Below are 21,601 nucleotides of genomic sequence, written 5' to 3' on the forward strand. Positions count from 1 at the left end.
TCTCGTCAACCTCTACTCTACCCTCTTCTTCTTCTTCTTCTTCTTCTTCTTCTTCTTCGTCGTCGTCTTCGTCTTCCCATCAACCTCCTCCCCTCCCCTATTCTCTCCCAGCATATCATTCGCGTTTATATTTCATATGGGCAGCTCCCACACTAATCTTATGGACTCCTTTGTGACTTCAGTCTGGATCGACAGCCGTTACAGGCTTGAGCGAGCGAGCTAGCCCCCCCCCCCCCCCCCCCGCAGCTTCCCACAGTAGTAGCAGCAGCCTTCTCTTCCGCCTCACGCTTCCACTAGGGGAAACTTTCGGCAGTGGAGGTTGAAGAGAACCCACGCCAGTTGAAAGCTCAGTTGTAGAGGTTAAAGAGATGCGCCGTTGCGGGGGCCTCCATCGCGCTGCGTTGCTTCTGCCAATTGGTCAACAAAGTGAGCACGCAGCAAGCCAGGAGAGGAGGAAAGAGCCAACGAGGAACAACAGAAATAGGCCCTGCATGCGTCAATAGGAGCCAGCCCCATCAAACTTTCGCTCCTCTCCAATGCACTTGGCGAACTATTTCGGAATCATGACCTCCGAAACTAGTTCGTTTCTAATGTCACTGAAGTTTGCCCTGCTTTCCATTGCCAAGGTCCTAGTGATGTGCGGACTGGGATTTCTTCTGGCCACTCCCCGTATCAATATCCTTTCAGCGAGTGGCATTAAGTTGCTTAGCAAGGTAAAGAGACGTCGCATTTGCTCAGTCATTGTACGTTTCGCGTCTCGTGGTTCTCCTGGTTTTGCGATCCTTGTATTTTGTTTTCGGTTTCATGGATTAGCAAGCGCCTCTTAAATTGGATGGTTGCGCTGCTGTGCAGCTTGTGTTTGCATTGTTCTTGCCTTGCCTGATATTTACTGAGTTGGGGACGGCGATCACATTCCAAAAGATGCTTCAATGGTATCTTTCCCTCTTACCTTCCCACTTCTCCTGAGATTTTGCACTATCAGAAGCTTTGCGTTAATTTGTCCACATACGCCACGTACAAGCGTGTTTTACGCTGGCTTAAAAAATTGTACGCGTGGAGGAGCATGACTTATGTTGACCTTTTGTAGGTGGTTCATCCCCGTAAACGTGGTGCTAGCAGCTGTGATCGGGTGCAGCATAGGTTGCATTGTGGTGCTCATTGTCAGACCAGCCAAAGAATTCGTGAAGTTCACGATTGTCATGATTGGCATAGGTAAACTCACAATGCTTTTGATAAGAGTGTCCCTTAAGTTCGGAGTCCAGACAGTATTGGATGTTTGTTATCTATCTTGAGTGGCGAAGGATCTCTAGATCAAGCTCTTGTGGTTGTAATGTTGGTTAGATTTCCTCACCTTAGCACTAGCTTGACATTCTGCTTAATTGGCAGGGAATATTGGGAACCTCCCACTTGTCCTCATAGATGCAGTGTGCGGAAATGAAAGCAGCGTGTTTGGAGATTCTGACTCTTGCAGCGAACTAGGGGTGGCATACATATCCTTTGGACAATGGGTAAGTTGGCACGATCTATGTTTACTAGCGACTTATAATATACTTAGAGAAGCTGAATTCATATTCTTCCCGGTTTTGCAGGTGGGAGCAGTGATCGTTTATACTTTTGTTTTTAACATGTTCTCTCCTTCTGAACATTTGGATTGTGGCAATGCAACCTTTGATACAGAGAGCCACGCCTGTGCTGCTGTTCCACTCTTGAATGCCAAAGGAAGTGACGATGACAGCAGTTCTAGGCTCCGAGGGTCATCAAGGCTGAAAACAAAGGTCTACGTCTTCTTCCATTCCGTTGTGTTCTTCCGGGGCAGTCATCTTTGCCTTTGGATATTTTTAAAGATGAAATATTATGTTCTGAAGTTCACAGAAACTGCTGTTTGGGGTCTGCTTTGTACCCTGGGAAATTTTTGAAGACGAATTGCATTATTGTCAAATTTGGAGAAAAAACGAATGTTTAACGCAGGCACAGGTGGGGGTTTGTTGACAGGGTGCTGGTAGTTGGTATGCACGACCAAATTTGGAACACATAATATTGCTGAAAATAAGGCTCTGCAATGAGTCTATAGAGCCCTCTGTGTTGTCTTGCACTTCTCATTTTGGAACTCCACGAGCATGTGTTGTTTGGCTGACTAAGTGACAGTAGATCCTTCCTGAGCTTGTACATGCCATATATCATGGATGCACTGAGTTTTCCCAGTGGAAATTCATGCACAGGTCACACCTGTGTATGAAAGGCAACAGGAATTGTCCTGCCGAGAACTGGATGAAGGCTAGCAAACCAGCTCTTCGCAGAGTCCATATGCCATGAGGCAAATACTAAAGGTTGTATCTTTAGTACAATTAGTGCGTTCAACATTTGAAACTGATGCACAAACTGGAGATTTTGTGGGATGCAATGTGTTGTCCATAGGACCAAGAAGTCCTGGGCATGTTACCTAGTATGATAAACACAATGTCCTAAGCTTTATGAGTGGACTTTCATGAAGTCGAGAGTCTACATATGTGATTGAGTTTTGTTGTGATTGATGTTGGAGTGAACCACTTGATCTTCTATAACAGTTCTGAGGTCACAAAAATTTTGATGATCAGTCTTCATCTTAGCCTTGATGTTCTATTGTTAGACATTTCTGAATGTACAGACTTTTTTTGTTGCTTACCATGCTTATCTTCATTGCACATCATCTTGGCCATTATGCCCTAGAACCACGACCTCCAAATTTGTGCATGTTCCAGTGGTATGTTTCATCAGCTTAAGGTTTTTCCCTTGTATTTCCTCGTATTGAGAGTATATGTTATGTGCCTTTAGATCCCAGGTCTGCACTAAAAGCTAAAATGTTACATACCTTTGGGCAGTTGTCCGGGAATCATGATATTTATGCGTGCATCTCTAGCCACATGTTATTGATGCATGAATCACGGTGTTGCGCACTGCTGCTTCGGTTCGCCCCCCCATGCTTCTCCCTTCTCTTTTCCTCTGGGTATGTGGGACAGATCTCCATTTCCAGATGCCCAGAAGATGGTTCGCCTCGCAGTGTAGGAGGAGGAAGGAATGCAATGTGTGAAAGAAGCGTAGGGGAGCGCTCAACTTAGAAGCACTGAGAAGAATGGACACAGCGAACTGGAAATAAGATTCTTCTATTACTTAGCCAAATCGGCCTTCAAGATAGAACCAACAATACGGCTGCACTCTATGCACACGCTTTGCTCTGGCAACAAGACGACCCTAACTGCTAGGACTCCAGGGCCTTATATATATGACATTCTGATATTACGTGGTGGGTACTACCCACTTGCATGTACAATCCTTCGCAACCTACCTGTCAAAAGAGTAGGTGCCATGACTTCGTCAACAGATCTGCATTTACATCTTTCTTGAAAGCTCATGAGCCTTAAGATGTGTTTAGAAGAAAGGTGCTGCATCTATAGTAAGAGCTAAATTCTACAGCACAAAAGTCTTATGCCTCCATGAGTGGTGCAAAACTTTCAGCTCTTTAGGTGCAGGGCAATGCAGAAAGCCATTTCTTTGAGCTGCAATAAAGTAAAACATGTGCTTTTTTCTTATAAAACGTGTTTAACACAGTAGTAGTGAGCCTTGGCACTTCATACTATTGGTTTGTACCTGTGGTGGGCTTTCCCAGGGGATCCACATTTTTGATGCCCTGCTACTATGGGAATAGGAGGTATAGGAGGCGGTCATAGAGATATGGCAGCAGCTGGATGTTGGTCCAAAGTGAAGTTGGGCTTTTTGGGCAGCACATCGACTTAGAGGAGCAGTGAGGAGCTGCAGTCCCACGCTGCCATATCCTTCAGGTGCACGAGAGAGAATTGAGACATGACTTGGCCCTCCATTGAGCGTCCCAGGGAGCAGTTCTCAGGTTTGCAGTGGGTTGTAGACAGACATGACTACGCAGCTTGATCTGGAGACTTGTCATGCAGAGTTCTCCTACCACTCATCTAGAGCCCGGTGGGTACAACGAGGTGACAAGATGATCAGGCACTTCTTTCAGACCATGGGTTCTAGGTCAGTGGGGATGGAGCTGCAAAGACTGAGAGATGCGAGCGGTCACATGCACTCGGACCCCCATGAGATCCTCGAGATAAATATAGATTTCTGAGGAGTCCCCCTTTGTGGTTGCATCCAAGGAGTCTATTTGGGTCCACATCCCAGAAGTCATGTCTCAAGGCATGAGTAGATAGTTAGAGATGCCTTTTATGTATGGGGAGTTTTTGGAGACCATTAAGGCCCTCCCCCCGTCAGAAGTGCCTTAGAGAGGACGGATTGACACCGGTTGTCTTCAGGTGCTTTTGGGAGCACATCTGCATCCCTCTTTGACTGGCTTTTCAGAAGATTTTCAGCTCAAGCTCTCTCCCGCCATCCCGAGTCGCGGATCGATATGCTTGATCCCAAAAAGGGCGACAGGGTAGGTATGCGGTAGGGGGAGACCAATCACTCTATTGAACACGTGTACCAGATCTTGGCCAAGGTCTTGAGTCTATGGTTGCAGCCCCACCTAGTGGACACCATCCATGACATGTAGACATGGTTCATTCAGGAACGCAATATCTTGGACAACATCTTCATCTTTTGGGAGGGTTTGGATTGGGCCCAGGAGGAGTCTCAACCTCTTGCTATCTTTCTCTTAGATTTTGGGAAGGCTTACGATAAGGATGGAGTGGTCTTTCTTGGAGGGCACCATGCAACATTTAGGATTTTTAGATAGATGTATTAGAGGGGACTCGGCCTTCTATGCAGGGAGTCCTGACTCCTAATCAGATGCTTGTAGCTGGCCATTATGGGTTAGGCATTCTCTGTAATGGTACCCTATGGTCTGACCCTGGGAACTTCTCAGAGTCATACACTGGACGTGACATCGTTTTCTATACAGAGACACATAAGAGCCCCGAGCGCCCTCTCCCCTCGGTCAGTGGCTATACCTGGGAGTCAGTTATCCGTGAGGAGACCAGATATACTGGGGGGGTCCGAGGATCAGGTGGAGTTGCAGTACTCTTTCGTTCAGCACTCACGAGCTTGATATCCATGGTTAGACGGGATGTCCATGCCTGTTACCTATGGCTCCAATTGCGACGCCCCTCCACACATGACCTCTTTATTGCAGTCTACTACTTTCCTCCTGAGACATCACATTTCGCACGGATGCTACGTGAGGATACGGGGGTATTCCCCTATTTAGATCTCTACTCAAACATTGTGGAGTTACGTGGAGAGGTCCTCCTAGTTGGGGATTTCAACGCAAGGACAGGTGCACATCAGACATCACTCCTAGACTTCCACTCAGATCCGGTCCTATTACTTGAGATGGACACAGAGGACTCGGGCTTCCCCCGCTCCTCGGCCGACAGTCGTGCTCCCATTACTGCACATGGGCAGGCTCTTTTGGACCTTGGACGTATACATGATTTGGTCATCTACAATGGACTAGACCGGTGGCCTGCCTCCTCTGGTTTCACATGTTTTCCACATGGCGGAGGAGCCAGTGTCGTCGACTACATTCTGGGATCTCCTGCTTTAGCCCCACAGATCACTAACTTCCGTACTGCACCCTTACCCCCAGGAGCCGACCACACTTACCTGTTCTTTCATATCCTTGCGCCTCGAGCCCCCAGCCACACCCCGCACTACACTACCTATCATGATATACACTTTGATCATAACCTCTCACCTGATTACTCAGCCCACCTAGCCTCCCTCCTCAGACACATAGACACCATACCCTCTCTAGATCACCGAGCCGCCCTCATCAACCACTCCCTTCACAATGCAGCCCGCCACATTTTTCCTTCCACTACTCGGTCCACCCGCCCTCCACCCCTTACAATAGCTGGTATGATGACGAGTGTAAAGCATTACGCCGCACACTCCGACTCACGACCCAGTGAAACGCTAGGGCCAGCCCACATCTCACCAGGGATTATCGTCGACTAGTCCGTCACAAGAAGCTAGCCTTCCTGCGCTAAAATGAGGATATGCTACTGAACATTCTGTTTAGTAGCAACTCCAAGGATTTTCGGAGGAAATTCCTAGAACGCCGATCCCCCTCCCCCCTCACAGACACTTTCCTCTGGCACTCCTATGCACGTACACTCTATGATATCCCTAATCAGCCTCCTCCCGACCTCTCAGCCACCCCCCGCCCCACTTCTTACACCCTCTTCACAACATAGGGAGTCACCCACGCAGCGCTTAAGCTTCACAACGGCCGAGCTAAGGATCATGAGGGCCTATGCATAGAGTTTGTTGCCTATGGCATCAAAACTCTAGCCCCCATCCTGGCTACGCTATTCAATGAAGCTGTCTGCCACGGGTTCCCCAGAGCCTAGACCCTGAACACTATCACACCCATTCACAAAGCAGGAGATCCCATGGATCCAGGGAATTATAGGACCATCATGATTGGACATGTTATGTCCAAGATCTATGCATCAGTGTTAGATGGCGAGGTCAGTGCTTGCGTAGAGGTACAGGGGCTCAGAGCATTCGGACAGGCCGGTTTCAGGATGGATCACTCGACTTACGATCACATTTTTACACTTAGAGGGATCATTGAGGAGGCCAGACACAAGAGACAGAGAGTATATTGTTGCTTTATGGATTTCCGCAAGGCATTCGATACCGTTCCCCGTGCCCGACTCGTCAGATGCCTGCAAGAGTTAGGCTACGACTCGGAGGTTATCTGGGAAGTAGTAGCTCTCTATGAGCGGGTGACAGGCCAGGTTAGGATTGGCACCAGCTGGACCCCAGAGATCACGAGCACTATTGGAGTCAAACAAGGATGTCCCTTGTCACCGACTCTATATGGCCTCTACATCAACGAGCTCGAGACCACCATCAGGAGACTCGAAGGTGTAGGCTGCTCTCTTGCGGAGGCTGTCATCCAAATTCTCCTATACGCAAACGATGTAGTACTACTATCCTCTTCTGCTACTGGTCTTCAGCGACACCTGGATGGACTTCAAGTCTTCTGTGATACACATGACTTGAAGGTCAACCTTGGGAAAACCAAGGTGATGATCTTCAACACTTCCACACCCGCTATGCACCGAGAGCAGTTCCTCTTCGCCGGCGACCCTGTTGAGACAGTTAACTCTTACACATACTTGGGCATTGTCTTCTCACGCCCGATCTTCACGATGCGCCCGGCCATGCAGGCCAGGATCAGCCGGGGCTATGCCGCTCTTGCTAGGCTAGAGCGACAGTGCTACCACTCCCACTTCCTAGACCCGCGGACCAAGTCTCTCCTTTTTGATTCTTTGGTCCGCTCAACAGGCATGTACGGTAGCCCGTGGTGGGGAGCTGACCTTTCAGACACAGAGTGGGCTCGAGTCGAGCGCATACAGATACTGATGTTTGCTCAGATGATCCACAGCAAACCATCGGTACCACACCAGATCATTCTAGCAGAGTTCGGCGCCCCACCCCTACAGCTCGATGCGGCTTTCCAGGCTATCACTTATCTACACAGAGTTAGGGATTTCAGCTCCTCCTCTGACGGTCGCCTCCGCCTACCTTGGCTAGCCCTATCCTCCTCTATGGCCTTATCCGTTGATGGGGACCAGCGATGCTGGTATAGTCATCTTTCCAGTTGGTTCACCGGACTGGGCCTCGACTTAGACCGGTTGCCTCCTTTTCAGTACAGCCTTGACACTCCACCATCTCCCCTCTCCCCCACTGACCAGGAGGTCAACCGGCTCATTCGAGCGGATCTGCTCCAGCTCCACACCTGGCGGACATGGTTTCTTCACCCCGAGCTTCTTGTGAACCTCGACTTCTACTGCCGACACTGCCTCCAGATCTCACAGGAGGGCTTCATCACACCTCCGGGTTACACACAGCTTCATCTACCACATACGCTCCGGATCTCCCTCGGTCGGTTTAGGGTTTCTTCACACCGATTACGGATCGAGAGCGGACGCGCAGAGGGTATCCCACAAGAGGGCCACCTTTGCCCACTTTGCAACTTGCAGGAGATCGAGTCAGAGGAGCACTTTGCTTTCAGATGTCCTATCTATTATGCCATTCGAGGCCGGTACCATTGCCTCTTCCGCAACGGATTTGGCCCCTCCCACACATGCTGCAGTTCCCGGATCAGCGATGCCTAGCCGCTTTCTTACATGAGATGACTCGCCACTAAGATACCTCTCTCTGAGCACGGCGAAACGCGCAGCACATAGCGTGAGGACACCCAGCAGCCCATCACTGATTTCTTCCAGTCACAGGATACCTCTCCTTAGTCTAGCCGACGACGCGGACGTGAGTGAGAGCTAGAGCCACGACAGCTGCGCCAACGGACAGACTCACACATCCGGGTCCATGACATCTCGTCTCTGCTCTCTGCCCGCCCCACCGGGGTTACCGTTGCCCTCATCCACAGGGCCACCCGCCACCCCCAACGACCGAGCTCGACTAGGCCGCGTGACGTCAGAGGCCAATCATCTATCGCAGGTTTTTTCTGGCCTCCCATTTGACGGCCCCTTTATGATTGGTCTCTGACGATCACCACCTGCACATATATATTGTATCTCCCCCCTCTGCCCCATTTTTGGTGCCCCACCCTTCTTTTTTGTATCATCTGGAGGTAGACACATATTTTTTGTATCAGGACTAGACACACCGTCCTTCATAACCTCTTTTTTTGTAGAAACGGTTGGCTGGCCCGTTTTGAGACCGCCACCATTATGCTCATTGTATCAGTTATCTTTAGTCTCATAGACCTTCACGGTCTCCCGAAGACTTTAATAAACTTTCTTTCTTTCTTTCTTTCCCACTCAATTTGATAGGGTTGCTTGCTCGCCCCCTTTCTCTTCCATTCTGTTATAGAGGCGCTAGGCCAGTTTTTGCGCTCGCAAGCTAGGGGCCTTACAGGGATGAGGCTCTCGATCTAGGCTCCCGATCCGAGAGGAGCAGATTCTAGAGTTTGCAGATGACACAACACTATGTGGAGGATTCCACAGTGAGCCTTAAGGCGGTCAAGGAGGCTTACTACGTGGCTTCAACGGCCAAAATTAACTGGACTTCCTTACAGCAACTGAGGAGGGCCGTGGAGACGGCCCTAGGTTTTAGATGGATGCTGCGAGGGAAGACAATTGATATCTTGGGGGCCAAGTTGGCATGGACATCTCAATAGAGGAGTAGATTGCCACGGTTCTGGCGCAAGCTTCTATGATTGGAGCTCCACCAAACTCTCTTTAGCAAGTAGGGCTCTCGTGGCCAACTAGGTCCTAGCTGGTACATAGCATAATGTTGGTGCTGTCACAGGGGTTGCATGGGAGAGCTTAGGCGTTTGGTGTGCAACTTCCTATGGGACAGAATTGGATGTGGCACTCGAAACACTAGAGCCAAGGTAGCATTGTAGGTAGTGATATTTCCCAGGAAGACCTTGGCATCATTGACCAAGAGATGCAGAGCTGAGCCTTCTTGGGCAAGTTGGTGGTACTTGGTCTCACTCCAAGCTCCGAGCCTTGGAAGCTCTTGTTCTAGTGAGGGCTTCCCAGGAACACCCTCAACACAGGTGGACAGTGACAGCAATCCCATAGGTGGATTTCTTGGAGGGCCTCCCTCATAGGGAAGGGCTTTCCCGTTGAGGAACCTTTTCAAAGTCTAGAAGTGCCTATCTGGAGGACTTATTTGGGACAAGCCAGCATGCTGCAACAAGAAGATAGAGTAGTAGTCAATCATCTGGCATCCCAAGGTCCAAGATTCAGAGGGACATATGCTTGGGCAGCGGGTTATATATAGGGTGGGCATAGTGGGACATTGGCCAAGTGAGGTCCTTCGGGATATGGAGATAGCTCCCTTTGGATGCAAAGGATAGGGAGTAGGCACTTTTGCATCTAAGGGGGAGCATAAAGATGGCAAAGATGGACACATCGATTTTCAACTCTTAGTGAGAGGGATTGATCACCACTTGGACCCCTCATCATTGGTCTGCTCAGTTTTTGAGGACTAGAGTGCCTCATAGATGATAGGATGCAGTTCCTCCAACAGTCATGGAGTTTTTAATATTGTAGATACTACAGGGTCGGGATGAGGGGCCTCTTGCTAGCCGAATAGATTGGGACCATTAGGATGAAAAGGTTTTCGATGGGCTCACATTGTAGAGAATTAGGATAGTGGCCCGCTTGGTCAAGACTTGGACTATCGACCCAGACATGGTCCTCTTATATCAGAAGGGAGCTCGATGGTGACTTTGGCTATGGAAGGGTTGACCTCTTCAGAACATTTAGTGGGACACGGGGAGGTTCTGGCTTGCTCAAGTAGGGCACATAGATAGAGTGGAGGATGTGTCCTTTTTCTCCTATACAAACTGCATTGATCGTGGCTTGTAGCTTGAGGCAGCAGCTCGTCCCTCTCGAGGAAGCACCATTGGGTTGAGCAAGAGGTGTGAGGTTATCTCTTGTTTCTGGTCGCATCTTTGGACTAGCTTGAGACCACGAAGATTTCATACTCCTTCTGGATGGTGGCTCATGGAGGCTCCCATCGGCCCATTATTACAGTAGATGCGGCTAGATGATCAAGAGGATGGTGGCTTTCCCATTAGCCCATGGTTTGAGCAGATTCGGGTAGATGAGTGAGACGATGCCCAATAGCACAGAGGATTTGGTTAGCAGCTTTGAGGATTGTGGCTAGCACCCAGCAGATGCAGTGACTTGACTAGGGGGATGGTTGCCGGGCTTATAAAGGGGGGTCATGCTTTCTCGATCGATCTTATCTCCCTAGCTTATCAGATTCAGGGACGGCATGTGTATAGGATTGAGGCATATGATGCGGTGCCTCCCAGTTGCGTTCAGCATAGGATTGAGGCATAGGATAGTGTTGGGGTGATGGTGTCCAACATTACTGCATGGAACATATGGGATGCTTGTTGTTGTAGCTTGGTGATGGGAGCACAATAGGTTCCTTGGCAGCCACTCTTGTTGCCATCTATTAGGATCTCATCCACACCTTGCCCACCATTTGGGAGCACAGGACTCCAAGTTCTAGAGCGATAGTATTTGAAAGACGGGAGTGCGTCTTCAAGGCATGGCTTTCAAGCATTGTTTGTATCCTCACTACGAGAGGTATTTGTTGGATGTGTAGTCTGTCACCTTGGTTGCTAGCCCTTGTTCTGTAGATTCCCTATGTAGAGCTGGGTTCTCCAGAAATAGGCTGGTTTCTCTTGTGTGACAACCAAGCTCCATTTAGTTCTCCCATGGTCAACACCTTTTGGTTTTGCTCATTTGTATGGTTGGTTATTTCAAAGCATTAATACAAGTTCATTAATACATTTGTCACATAATATTTTGTCATCTTCTGGACAATGTCTACATGAAAGGTTCTTGATTGCAATGGGTATTGTGTGACATAATATTTTGTCGTCTTTTGGACAATGTCCATTACTGATATGGTTGCATATGCTTTGCACAAAGTCATGATGTCTGATTTGGACCTTTTATTGATTTCAGATCTTTCAATTATTCCAAAGGCTTAAAGATATCCTTCAGCCACCAGTGGTTGCTTCGGTGAGCTTCAAAGTCTTGATTATCTATTTGTTATTGGCTTGTGTATCCATGAGCTATGTTCCTATTTTAGGGTTCTTCCTCGAGTTTTTCGAATATGGTGAAGATGGTTGTGGTTTGCTTATTTAGAAAGTAAAGCATGCACTTATTTTTGTGCTCATATTCATTGACCTTAATTGAAATGTGTGTATATGATGTATGAAGGCACATGGTGGAGAGGGAGAGAGAGAGAGGGTAGGCTAGGGAGAGAGGAAGTGAAACTCAAAGAGAGACATAAGAAATGGAAATGAAATGACTAGAGCAATGAACCAAAATGAAAGTACAGAGGTCGGACTGAGCACTCACATGGCTTTACATCCCAAACATGACTCAAAGGCTAATGTCTCAGTGTGGATGCATGAACAACTCAGAGGTCTAGAAGACCAATGCACCAACATCTTGGAACTCATATGCCAGGCCTGATAACTAGACCCTATCACTACCAATATATGGTTCCCATAGTACATCCCCCTCTCGACTCCAGGGACTCTAACTAGGAACATGGAGTCACACCAAACATATAAGAGAAAATACATCATTTTAGGAGAACTATCCAAGGCAGAGGACCTCTATTAACTCTTCGAATTTTCTTTTTAGAGGGACTACTCAAGGTAGAGAACCTTTAACTCTAACATATAAAAAAATATAAGAGATTTCATTTATTTTATGCATAGCAAGGGCAGAGAACCCATGAGCCCGAAGTAGCTACCGCACAAGAGTGTGCACATCCTGATGCAAAGAGGGATGTTGGTGAAGAACCAAGTGAGGATGCCCTCGAATGATGTGTCAATGAAGGCCATAGGAGCAGCTACCAAGGGAGATCACGCCATGACTGTTAATGTGCCGATCGGAGAGTCACCAAATGCTCAAGAGAGCTTCCCAGTTGAAGACGCAAATCATGGGCCGCTCAAATCAAATCCGTGAGCATCAATGGGAAGCTCGAATGAAGGCAGTAAGAGAGGCAATCTATGGCGAAATCACGAGCAAGTTTTGGCATGGATTTTGAGGGCAGTAGCAGCAGTAGTAGACGGCACCAGATGGCGCAGTAATCGAGGCGATCACCAAAGTGTACCAAGATTAGAGAAATGATATTTGACTATTCGGGACAATCAAACACTACAATGTCGCAATGTCGGAGATGACGAGGTGTGAAAAGAGTATTCCCCGCTGTCGGAAGCCTCAAGTCAATGTACCAGAGTGTTGGTACAATCAAAATGACTTATGGGTAAGCTCGAGAAGCTGAAATCACTGTTGGAGGTCACAGGAGTCCAAATCTAAGCGAAAAAATGCCCAAAAATAGCCTAAAACTGCTTGGAATCACCTTCTGACAAGTTGTATGGACTCCTAGCACTATCGCACATCCACCTGCAGAGGTCCGTACAGTTGCAACGGACAAAAAGTCGATTTTTTTTCTTCTCGAATGGTGTGAGACAGGGTCGTTTATGTTTGGGTAGTGCCAAAATGTCAAAAAACATCGAAATCAAACCTCAAACGGTCAAAAAACAACCACCGGACTGCTCCAAAAACAAGTTTTTGGCAACCAACTAATGATGAGGAATGTTTGCCAATGCTGAGGGAGAACCACGAACTGATGCGGGAGTGAGCTGAACTCACAAACAAGGACCACGAGCAATCACTAGGACACCGGAGTACTTGATGGCGAGGAACCATGACGAGGCTAAGGGAAGGGAGGCTCTACCTTAGAGGAGAGGGGAGCTTCCATTTGCAGGCTTCTCTCATCCTCTAGATAGAGCAAGAAGAAGGTAAGAAGGGAGGCTTTGATACCACATGAAGGCACATAGTGGAGAGAGGGAGAGAGAAAGGGTAGGCTAGGGAGAGAAAGAAAGAAAGAAAGAAAGTCTATTAACGTCCACTGGAGACAAAAAGGTCTATGGGACAGTAAGAAACCCTCTAGTACATCTGCTTTAGGGAGGACACATGGCAGCTCCCAAGGAAGTGATACTCAAAGAGAGACATAATGAAATGGAAATGAAATGACTAGAGCAATGAATTAAAATGAACGTACTCACATGTAGACCAAAGAGCTTGTAGCTTGATACTTGATTAATTTGACACTAGACAAGTACAACTCTTATATAGAGCACACATACACATATGAACACCTATGCATATGGGATAACTCCCAATGTGACACGTGGCATCCATAGGACATACTAGACTAGAACTCACACTAGAACACACTAGTACACACCAAACTGATTCAACTTGGCTTCATATTCTAACAATATATGTGTGTGCGCTTGCATGAAGATTTGCTCTCACTTACAAAGCTTGTAAGCCTTTGTACTACACATTTCTACATAATTTTTAGAATGTAGAATCTGCCATAGGGTAGTCATTGTTGTACAGCAAGAATCACAATTACATTGAGAGCTAATGATGTCATGTTGTTCAAAAAAATAATAATAATAACTTTTTCAAATAGGATCTTTGCTTGGTGACTTGTGCACTACCTTGTACAATGAAGCCAAGTATGTTGAGCATTCTCCTAACTTGGTTGCTCCCCTAGCTTCCACCTTTCTTTTGCATATCTAGGCCTTGCATGCCTTGGAGTCACTAAGCTAGTGCAATTATAGGCATAGCAAATTATGAATTGCTAAAAGCATAGAAACAATACGAACTACCGTATGGGAAGAAAAAGAAGAAGAAAACTAACGTATGGGAAGAAAAAGAAGAAGAAAACTAACGTATGAGTAGAGGAGCTTAGATAAGCATGAAACCAAGTAGAGGAGCATATCAAGAAGTAGAATGAATGCAACTACATAGGCGTGGACTGACATAGAACCTCTTGAGAGGATAGGGTAGTAGAGCAAGCTCGATGCACAAAAAACGTTGTCCTTCAGTCATCATGCCAGGCTTTACATAGTCTTCTCCTGCCCAAGGTTCATCTGCCACTTGGTTGTGCCTTTTCTTCTATTACATCATGTCTTAGCTAATCAATTATTCCACGCTCTAAGTCATGGGTTACATCGCATCTCGCTACAATTTCGCTCACAATTTACCACACCACACAAGTTTGACGAAATACCCTTCAATCTTCTCTCAAAGGAAATAGGGGTGTTCACATAGCCTTGATCCATTTCCCCATCGATAGGAGAATGCATTCATCAATAGAATACAATGACATTAATTCCATCAACAAGAACTAATTTCCAAACCCATATTAGTTTTTGTAGTATCTGCAATTTGTTAGACAAACTAGATAGTAGGATAGCGCATGCATCATCTTCAACTATTCTTATTCCGACTTTTGCAATTGTCTAGAATAGATTGCATCTTGTTGACATATGTTCCTAGATCCTTGCCAACATTCATACGTAACCCATACAGCTCTTGCTTGGGTCTCATCTTATAACTGTTTTACTTTTGAAAAGAACGTCAAGTTCAATTCATACTATAGCTATTGTCTTTAAAAACTCTATGTGGTGGATGTAGCCTTTTCTTGACATGATACATATTTGCCAATATGTCCCATGCATCCTTGGCATGATTGCATGATTTGATATCTTTCATGATCATCTTTTGACTAGCAATGCAATCAGAGAAAAAGCTTGGGCATTTCTACGCTCAAATCTCCTTCTGGTCCTCTATCAGACGGGGACATGCACTTATAGATGAGGCACCCCACTGCATACTGACTGTACTAGGGATATAAAAAAGATGAATCACAGAACTGGATTGCTCATAAATAAACAGGCCGAGCCCGTAGGAGCAAGATATGAACTGAATCCCCACAAAGTCAGCAGTGTCAGGTGCAGTTGTCGACCAGCAACTGAAACTGCTCGAGATCTGACTGTATGAGATCGTGTTTTATAAGAACAACGTTAAGCAGCAACAAATGATTACCCACGAGCACGGATAGATACAAAACGACCAGGGACTAGGTCCAAAAAAGCCTGTGGTTAAGGGGAATCATCAGGAATATGACTAGCAGCCAGTGAAAAGCGAGCACAGGCAGCTGGAAATCAGCTCGTTTTAGGGTGGCCAGGTGTGAGACACTGAACTAATTTTGCCTCTGTCTGTAGTAGAAAACGCCCACGATTTCCTACTCAAAATGGGCACGAACAGACCACTGATCTATGTGCTCGACCTTGAGCAGAAATCATCATGATTGAACCCACAAAATGTGTCCATGAGAAGGGTGATGAACATGCCCATGAATCTGAGTACGAACCGTCCCCAAAGTGAACAAGGCAGAATGCTCAGGGTGACGGGCACGATACGGTACCAAATATTGGAACTTTGGGGAGGCGCAAAGTGGACACAAGACACGAGAGTGTAATCCACATAGAAAGCTCCACTGAATAGTTCGACAATGAAAGCACAACACCTGGGTTATATATGAACCCAGATATGAAAACATAAATTAGACTATAATAATTACGCTAAGTCTAACCTACATAACCATACCATTGTAATATTCCTACAGTATTGACATCAGACCTTGATCTTGAATCAATACAACTGGATGGGTGTATTACTCGTCAAGTCGACAATGGCACTTGGTTTGACGATCTTTCTAACTACACTTGCTGATAGCTTCAGATTTTACTATAGCAACATGATACCAATACACAAACCAGCATACAGTGTTGTAAAAACAGACCATAACCTAAGGAAATGCCATTCAATCAAGTTCTTGTTGTGCTCTAACTAACAATAACATGGATTACTAATCTTCTTTCAATATTTTAAGGTCAGTAAACCAGTTAATGTTTACCATCCAACGTGAGCCAGGTCAATCAGTGTACAGGTACACAGCTACCTCTAACATATAAGAACACACATTTCCAATTATACCCCTCAGATTCTGTCTTGATAAGATTATAAAGGTATATGGATGAACCAGGTCCCAACATTGTGGACTGGGACAATGAGGCTTAATATTATAACTATGTGTGTTCACTCAAAATGCCTTGGGGGTGGACTGAATATTTAAAAAACCTATTTGCAGTTTGATGAATATAAATGTGTCATCATTAAAGACCTTTGTTTCAGACACAAAATAAAAAAAGAAGAGGAGATGGCATCTCAAAGCAATGAAGTAGGAAAAGTTCTATGCCTCTTCACTTATTTTCTTGTCTGCTTATATAAGAGTTTTAGATTCAGGATATATACTCTCAGATCTTACGCTTCATCTCTTGATTTGTACATTGTTGTGGGATTCCATTTAAGTATAATACGTATATTTCTATGTTCAGATTGCAATTTCAGTCACCAGTGATGCATTAGTCCATTTGTCCTTTTTGTTCAGATTCTTGCACTCATTGTTGGTGGCATACCATTCTTGAAGAACTTCTTTCTGACTGATGATGCGCCACTGTACTTTTTTTCAGATACTCTCAGCCTCCTGGGGTAAGCTCTCAGGCTGCATACTGTTGCATATATGTTGCACTATTTACGATTTTAGGTGGTAAAACTGTGCCAAAGCTCGGTGAGCATGTCCTTGTCTGACCTTTTTGCAGAGGGGCTATGATACCTTGTATAATGCTAGCGCTTGGAGGGAATCTGGCAGGAGGTAAGTGGATTGATTAATTTTTGACACTTCAGCAACTGCATTTCAAAGATGGGGCTCAGAATGGCTGAAAGATTCAAATTTAAAGGCTTCAAATCTGAAATTTTAACTTTTTTCAGGTCCAGGAAGTTCCAAGCTTGGCCTTCGCACTACAGTTGCAATCACAATCACTCGATTGTTCATTGTACCTACTGCAGGCATTGGTGTTGTGCTGTTGGCTGATAAACTGGGATTTCTTCCAGCAAATAATCCATTGTTCCGTTTTATTCTACTTTTGCAGCATTCAATGCCATCTTCCATCCTTGCAGGTTGTTCTTGCCAAGTAGTCATCTTTCTCCTTGTAAAATCTTTTTGTAATGCCTCGAGTTCTTTTGTGCTCTCTATCACTTCAGATTCTATCAAGTGGACGCAAAGATGTCCTTCACTGATTGAAACACACGTCCCTTGCAGGAGCTGTAGCGGCCTTGAGGGGAGTCGCTGAGAGAGAGGCTGCTGCTATCCTTTTTTGGGAGCATATTTTTTCCATTGTTTCTATTGCAGCTTGGCTCATTCTGTACCTTGGTATCTTGTCGTGAACCCATGTTTTTCGGTGCTGTTTCCAATCACCTCTCTGTTTACTGAGATGTGCCTGATGCTGTTGGGAATTGGAAACATCACTTGTATACCAGAGAACCCATTAGAAAATGGAATAATCTCGGCTCAGACTGGATATGAAACCATCACACGCTACGAGAAAACCCAGTGAAAAATGGTGACCGCTGAGACAATTCTCAGTTTAATAACTGCATGCAAGGCCGAATTTTCATGGAAGGCTCTTTAGAATTGCAAACAAACCACCTCAGCTCACCCAGAGATTTGCCCATGCTTGAAAAGTTGCAAGGATGTACAGTCCGAGCTGAAGACGACCAACTAGGGGAGATTCTGTGACAGAGCACTTGCAACAAATATGAGATCCTCTTTATTGATGTATTTACTTGACCAGACAATCGTCTGTACTTATAAACTTGTAGTTTTGCGAGGGCAAAGCTGTTTACCTTTACTTGCATCTGGTATTTTGTATTATTTAGACTTGCATCTAGTATTTTGTATTATTTAGCTATATGGCTTGGGCCAAATTAAGGGATGAATACTTCTGGAGACTTCCAGAAATGTTTGCGTGAGTAAAGCCAGGTGACTGCAGTTGAGATTTCTTCAAAAATGAAAGTCTTGTATCAAATATGCCTCTAGATGTTGATTATCGTCTACGTCGTCTACGATTCGTCAAGGAGATTATTGACACAAAGCCACCCTAGTTAAGTTTGAGCAACCACATCCGTTTTTGATTGACTAAACCTTGGATATAAGGTGATGAAGCAAGGGCTTGAACATTTCAGGCAAAAAGGAGCTTGCTACATCATTCAGACTCACGAAGTTGTACCAAATTTTGAGAGGAAGAGTGAAGCCCCTTGTCATACAATTGAAATACCCCATCATACATTTAATAAAACGTGAACCCGTAAACCCTAACCACTAAACCCTAACCGCTCATTAGCATAATAGAGGGTCACCTAATAAGCATCTAACCCCTCGTTCGGCACTACCAATCCAGTCTTAATTGACCATATACCTTTGTAAGACTAGAATATATCAAATCGTGCAAATTTAGATTTTTGTGAAGTTCTAAAGTCCAAAAATCTACACATAATATAAAAGAGAGACCGAAAGAGAAGAAAAAAGAGGTAATAGTTTTTTGAAAAACAAAAGGAACACATACTGAGCAAGCAAAGCAACAACTTATGTCGTCATTAGTGCACTACTACTCTAGTCTCAATTGACCATATGTTGTATTGGAGGCTTTAGCACAAAAACCACAACCATCCCATAGTCTTCCTAACCAAGACAATAATATAAATGGATTGTTTGTGGCTGAAATATTAGAAATGTAGCATTAAACGGAGGAAAGAGATTGTCCAATCCTAAACCTTTCACCCAATCACATTGAGCCATTTTTCCAATAATAAGTCGGGCAAGGATGCAAAATAGGTATGCATTGGGAAAGTGTAAGTTATATTAGATCTCCAAATTCATAGCAAAGAAAAGAAAAACTCGACATGACAATGCCCTTGTAAGGCGTTTGTTCACTACTTCTAGATTGAAAAATCGTTTTCACATGACCAATCTATCTTACAGCAATTCAATGGCAAACTTGTTTACTTGGGTGAAAAGTTTGATTTCAAGAAAAAAATATTGGTGAGTATTTACCAAATAGAGCCAATCTATGTTATTGGAAGCTTAATGGAAAACTGTCTCTATGGGTTTGATGTCATTGATTTCAAGCCACAAACACAAGACACAATCATCGTTTATCCCAAAATTTAATATGTACCTAGGGGTCAAATCTGAGCGTGACATAGCTTCAATTTTTCCTAAAGAAGAATATATATTGTGTTTCATTGAAAAGGTGAATCATTTATTGAGAAAAAGAAAAATTGAAGGATACACACTGTGGAAGCACACTGAACAACGATGCAATGATTGGGATATTTTAAGAATGAAAAGTACAAGGCTTATAAGCCCAGATCCCAAACGGGATAAAATAGTGCTATCTAAGCACACCCCTAACTAAGCACAATGCTAGCTAAGCACAAAGTGCTGTAAACTGAAATAGCTAAAAAATAAATGAGATATCATGAGGCCATGTGGGCCCCATGGGTCCGGGGAAAAAACCTCCAACTACCAGAGTAAAAAGTGTCCCGAACCACTACAGTGTGATCACTGGCACTCCCGTGGGTGCATACTGACAGTAAAACCCAACAAACCCCCCTGGAGTGATAGGTGATCACTATACAAGGATGTATCAAACACCAAAAGGAAATAAGTTTAAAATAGTGCTATCTAAGCACACCCCTAACTAAGCACAATGCTAGCTAAGGTAAACTGAAATAGCTAAATAATAAATGAGATATCATGAGGCCATGTGGGCCCCATGGGTCCGGGGAAAAAAACCTCCAGCTACCGGAGTAAAAAGTGTCCCGAACCACTACAGTGTGATCACTGGCACTCCCATGGGTGCATACTGACGGTAAAACCCAACAAACCCCCCTGGAGTGATAGGTGATCACTGTACAAGGATGTATCAAACACCAAAAGGAAATAAGTTTAAGGCATGTCGAAAGGCCTCAAACTTTTCTCTAGAAAGAGCTTTGGTGAAGATATCTGCCACATTCTGATCAGTAGGACAGTAGATCAGACTGACATCCCCTGCATGTAGCCGCTCCCACACAAAATGATAATGAACCTCAATGTGTTTCGTCCGTGCATGAAACACTGGGTTCTTAGCCAAAGCAATAGCACTTTGACTATCTGAAAAGATAGGAGTGGGTTCATCAACAGAAGAAGACAAATCAGCCATGAGTCTTCTGAGCCATACACACTCTACAACTACTGTGAAAGCTGCCCTGTACTGAGCCTCACATGAACTAGTGGCAACCGTGGACTGCTTCTTGCTCAACCATGATATATAGCAAGAACCAAGAAAGAAACAGTTACCACTGGTACTCTGTCTGGTGTCAAAATCACCTACCCAATCCGAATCACAGTAGGCATGCATCTGAAAATCACCCCCCTTGGGATAAAGCAACCCAAGATGCCGTGAACCCTGTAAATAATGGAAGACCCGTTTGACTGCCTGCCAATGTGAAGCATGAGGACTATGCATGAATCTGCTCAACTGTGACACTGTATACTGGATGTCTGGCCTAGTGTTACACAAGTAAATAAGGCATCCAACAGCCTGAGCATAGGTACTGACATCAAAAGGTTCACTGCTATCATGCAATGACAACTTAAGACCTGTCTCCATAGGAGTACTGATAGGCTTACAGTCCTTAAGACGAAACCTCTCCAGAAGTTTGGCCACATACTTTGACTGTACTAACCCAATACCTTTTTCATCCTGTATGAATTGAATACCCAAATAAAAATGCAGTGGCCCTAAATCTGACATGTCGAATGTCTTCTTCAAATCAGCCTTAAAAGCTACAATTTTGACATCACTAGTGCCAGTCAGCAGTAAATCATCAACATAAAGGATGATGATAATCAAATCCCCCCCTTCCTGCTTAACATAGAGGGTGGACTCAGATGGACAGTTGATATAACCCTGGCTTAACAAATAAGCATCTATTTTGGCATACCATGCCCGTGGAGCCTGTTTCAGCCCATATAGTGCCTTTCTTAACCTGCAAACCTTACGTTCACTGCCAGCTACTGCAAAACCAAGTGGCTGATTTACATAAACTTCTTCCTGCAAATCTCCATGTAAAAATGCAGTCTTTATATCAAGCTGAAATACTGTCCACTGATGGTGAGCAGCCATAGCAATCACAGATCTGACTATAGTCATGCGGGAAGTGGGGGCAAATGTTTCATCATAATCAATCCCCTTCTTTTGTGCATAGCCCTTTGCAACAAGATGGGCTTTGTACCTGTCAATGGAACCATCTGCCTTACGCTTGACTTTATAAAC

General features: G+C 45.1%; 1 protein-coding gene across 3 annotated transcripts; it reads left to right on the forward strand.

Annotated features, from left to right (window-relative positions):
* Positions 1–148: 148 nt before the first annotated feature.
* LOC147884274 (protein PIN-LIKES 6-like) lies at positions 149–18,096 on the forward strand. 3 transcript variants are annotated; one of them, XM_087398548.1, is made up of 10 exons: positions 149–713; positions 853–932; positions 1,088–1,212; positions 1,387–1,508; positions 1,590–1,775; positions 11,466–11,522; positions 16,834–16,934; positions 17,045–17,097; positions 17,214–17,402; positions 17,545–18,096. In XM_087398548.1, the coding sequence occupies exons 1-10, from the start codon at positions 537–539 to the stop codon at positions 17,667–17,669; spliced, it is 1,215 nt and encodes a 404-aa protein (XP_087254674.1). In that variant the 5' UTR covers positions 149–536; the 3' UTR covers positions 17,670–18,096. The 3 variants fall into 3 exon arrangements, with proteins under 3 accessions (XP_087254674.1, XP_087254675.1, XP_087254676.1); XM_087398549.1 differs by having other exon boundaries at positions 17,292–17,402; XM_087398550.1 differs by having other exon boundaries at positions 17,214–17,405; positions 17,545–17,673.
* Positions 18,097–21,601: the final 3,505 nt, after the last annotated feature.

This window comes from Dipteris shenzhenensis, chromosome 27 (genome assembly GCF_047967505.1).
Source record: "Dipteris shenzhenensis isolate YYH24624 ecotype China chromosome 27, Dip_SZ_1.0, whole genome shotgun sequence".
Lineage (NCBI taxonomy): Eukaryota > Viridiplantae > Streptophyta > Polypodiopsida > Gleicheniales > Dipteridaceae > Dipteris > Dipteris shenzhenensis.

Bases quoted from the DNA above. Each gene is read 5' to 3' on its own strand.
- LOC147884274 (XM_087398548.1), top strand. From the start codon at position 537: ATGCACTTGGCGAACTATTTCGGAATCATGACCTCCGAAACTAGTTCG. The intron at 1,213-1,386 runs GTAAACTCACAA...CTTAATTGGCAG, and splicing joins GATTGTCATGATTGGCATAG to GGAATATTGGGAACCTCCCA. The intron at 17,403-17,544 runs GTTGTTCTTGCC...CGTCCCTTGCAG, and splicing joins GCCATCTTCCATCCTTGCAG to GAGCTGTAGCGGCCTTGAGG.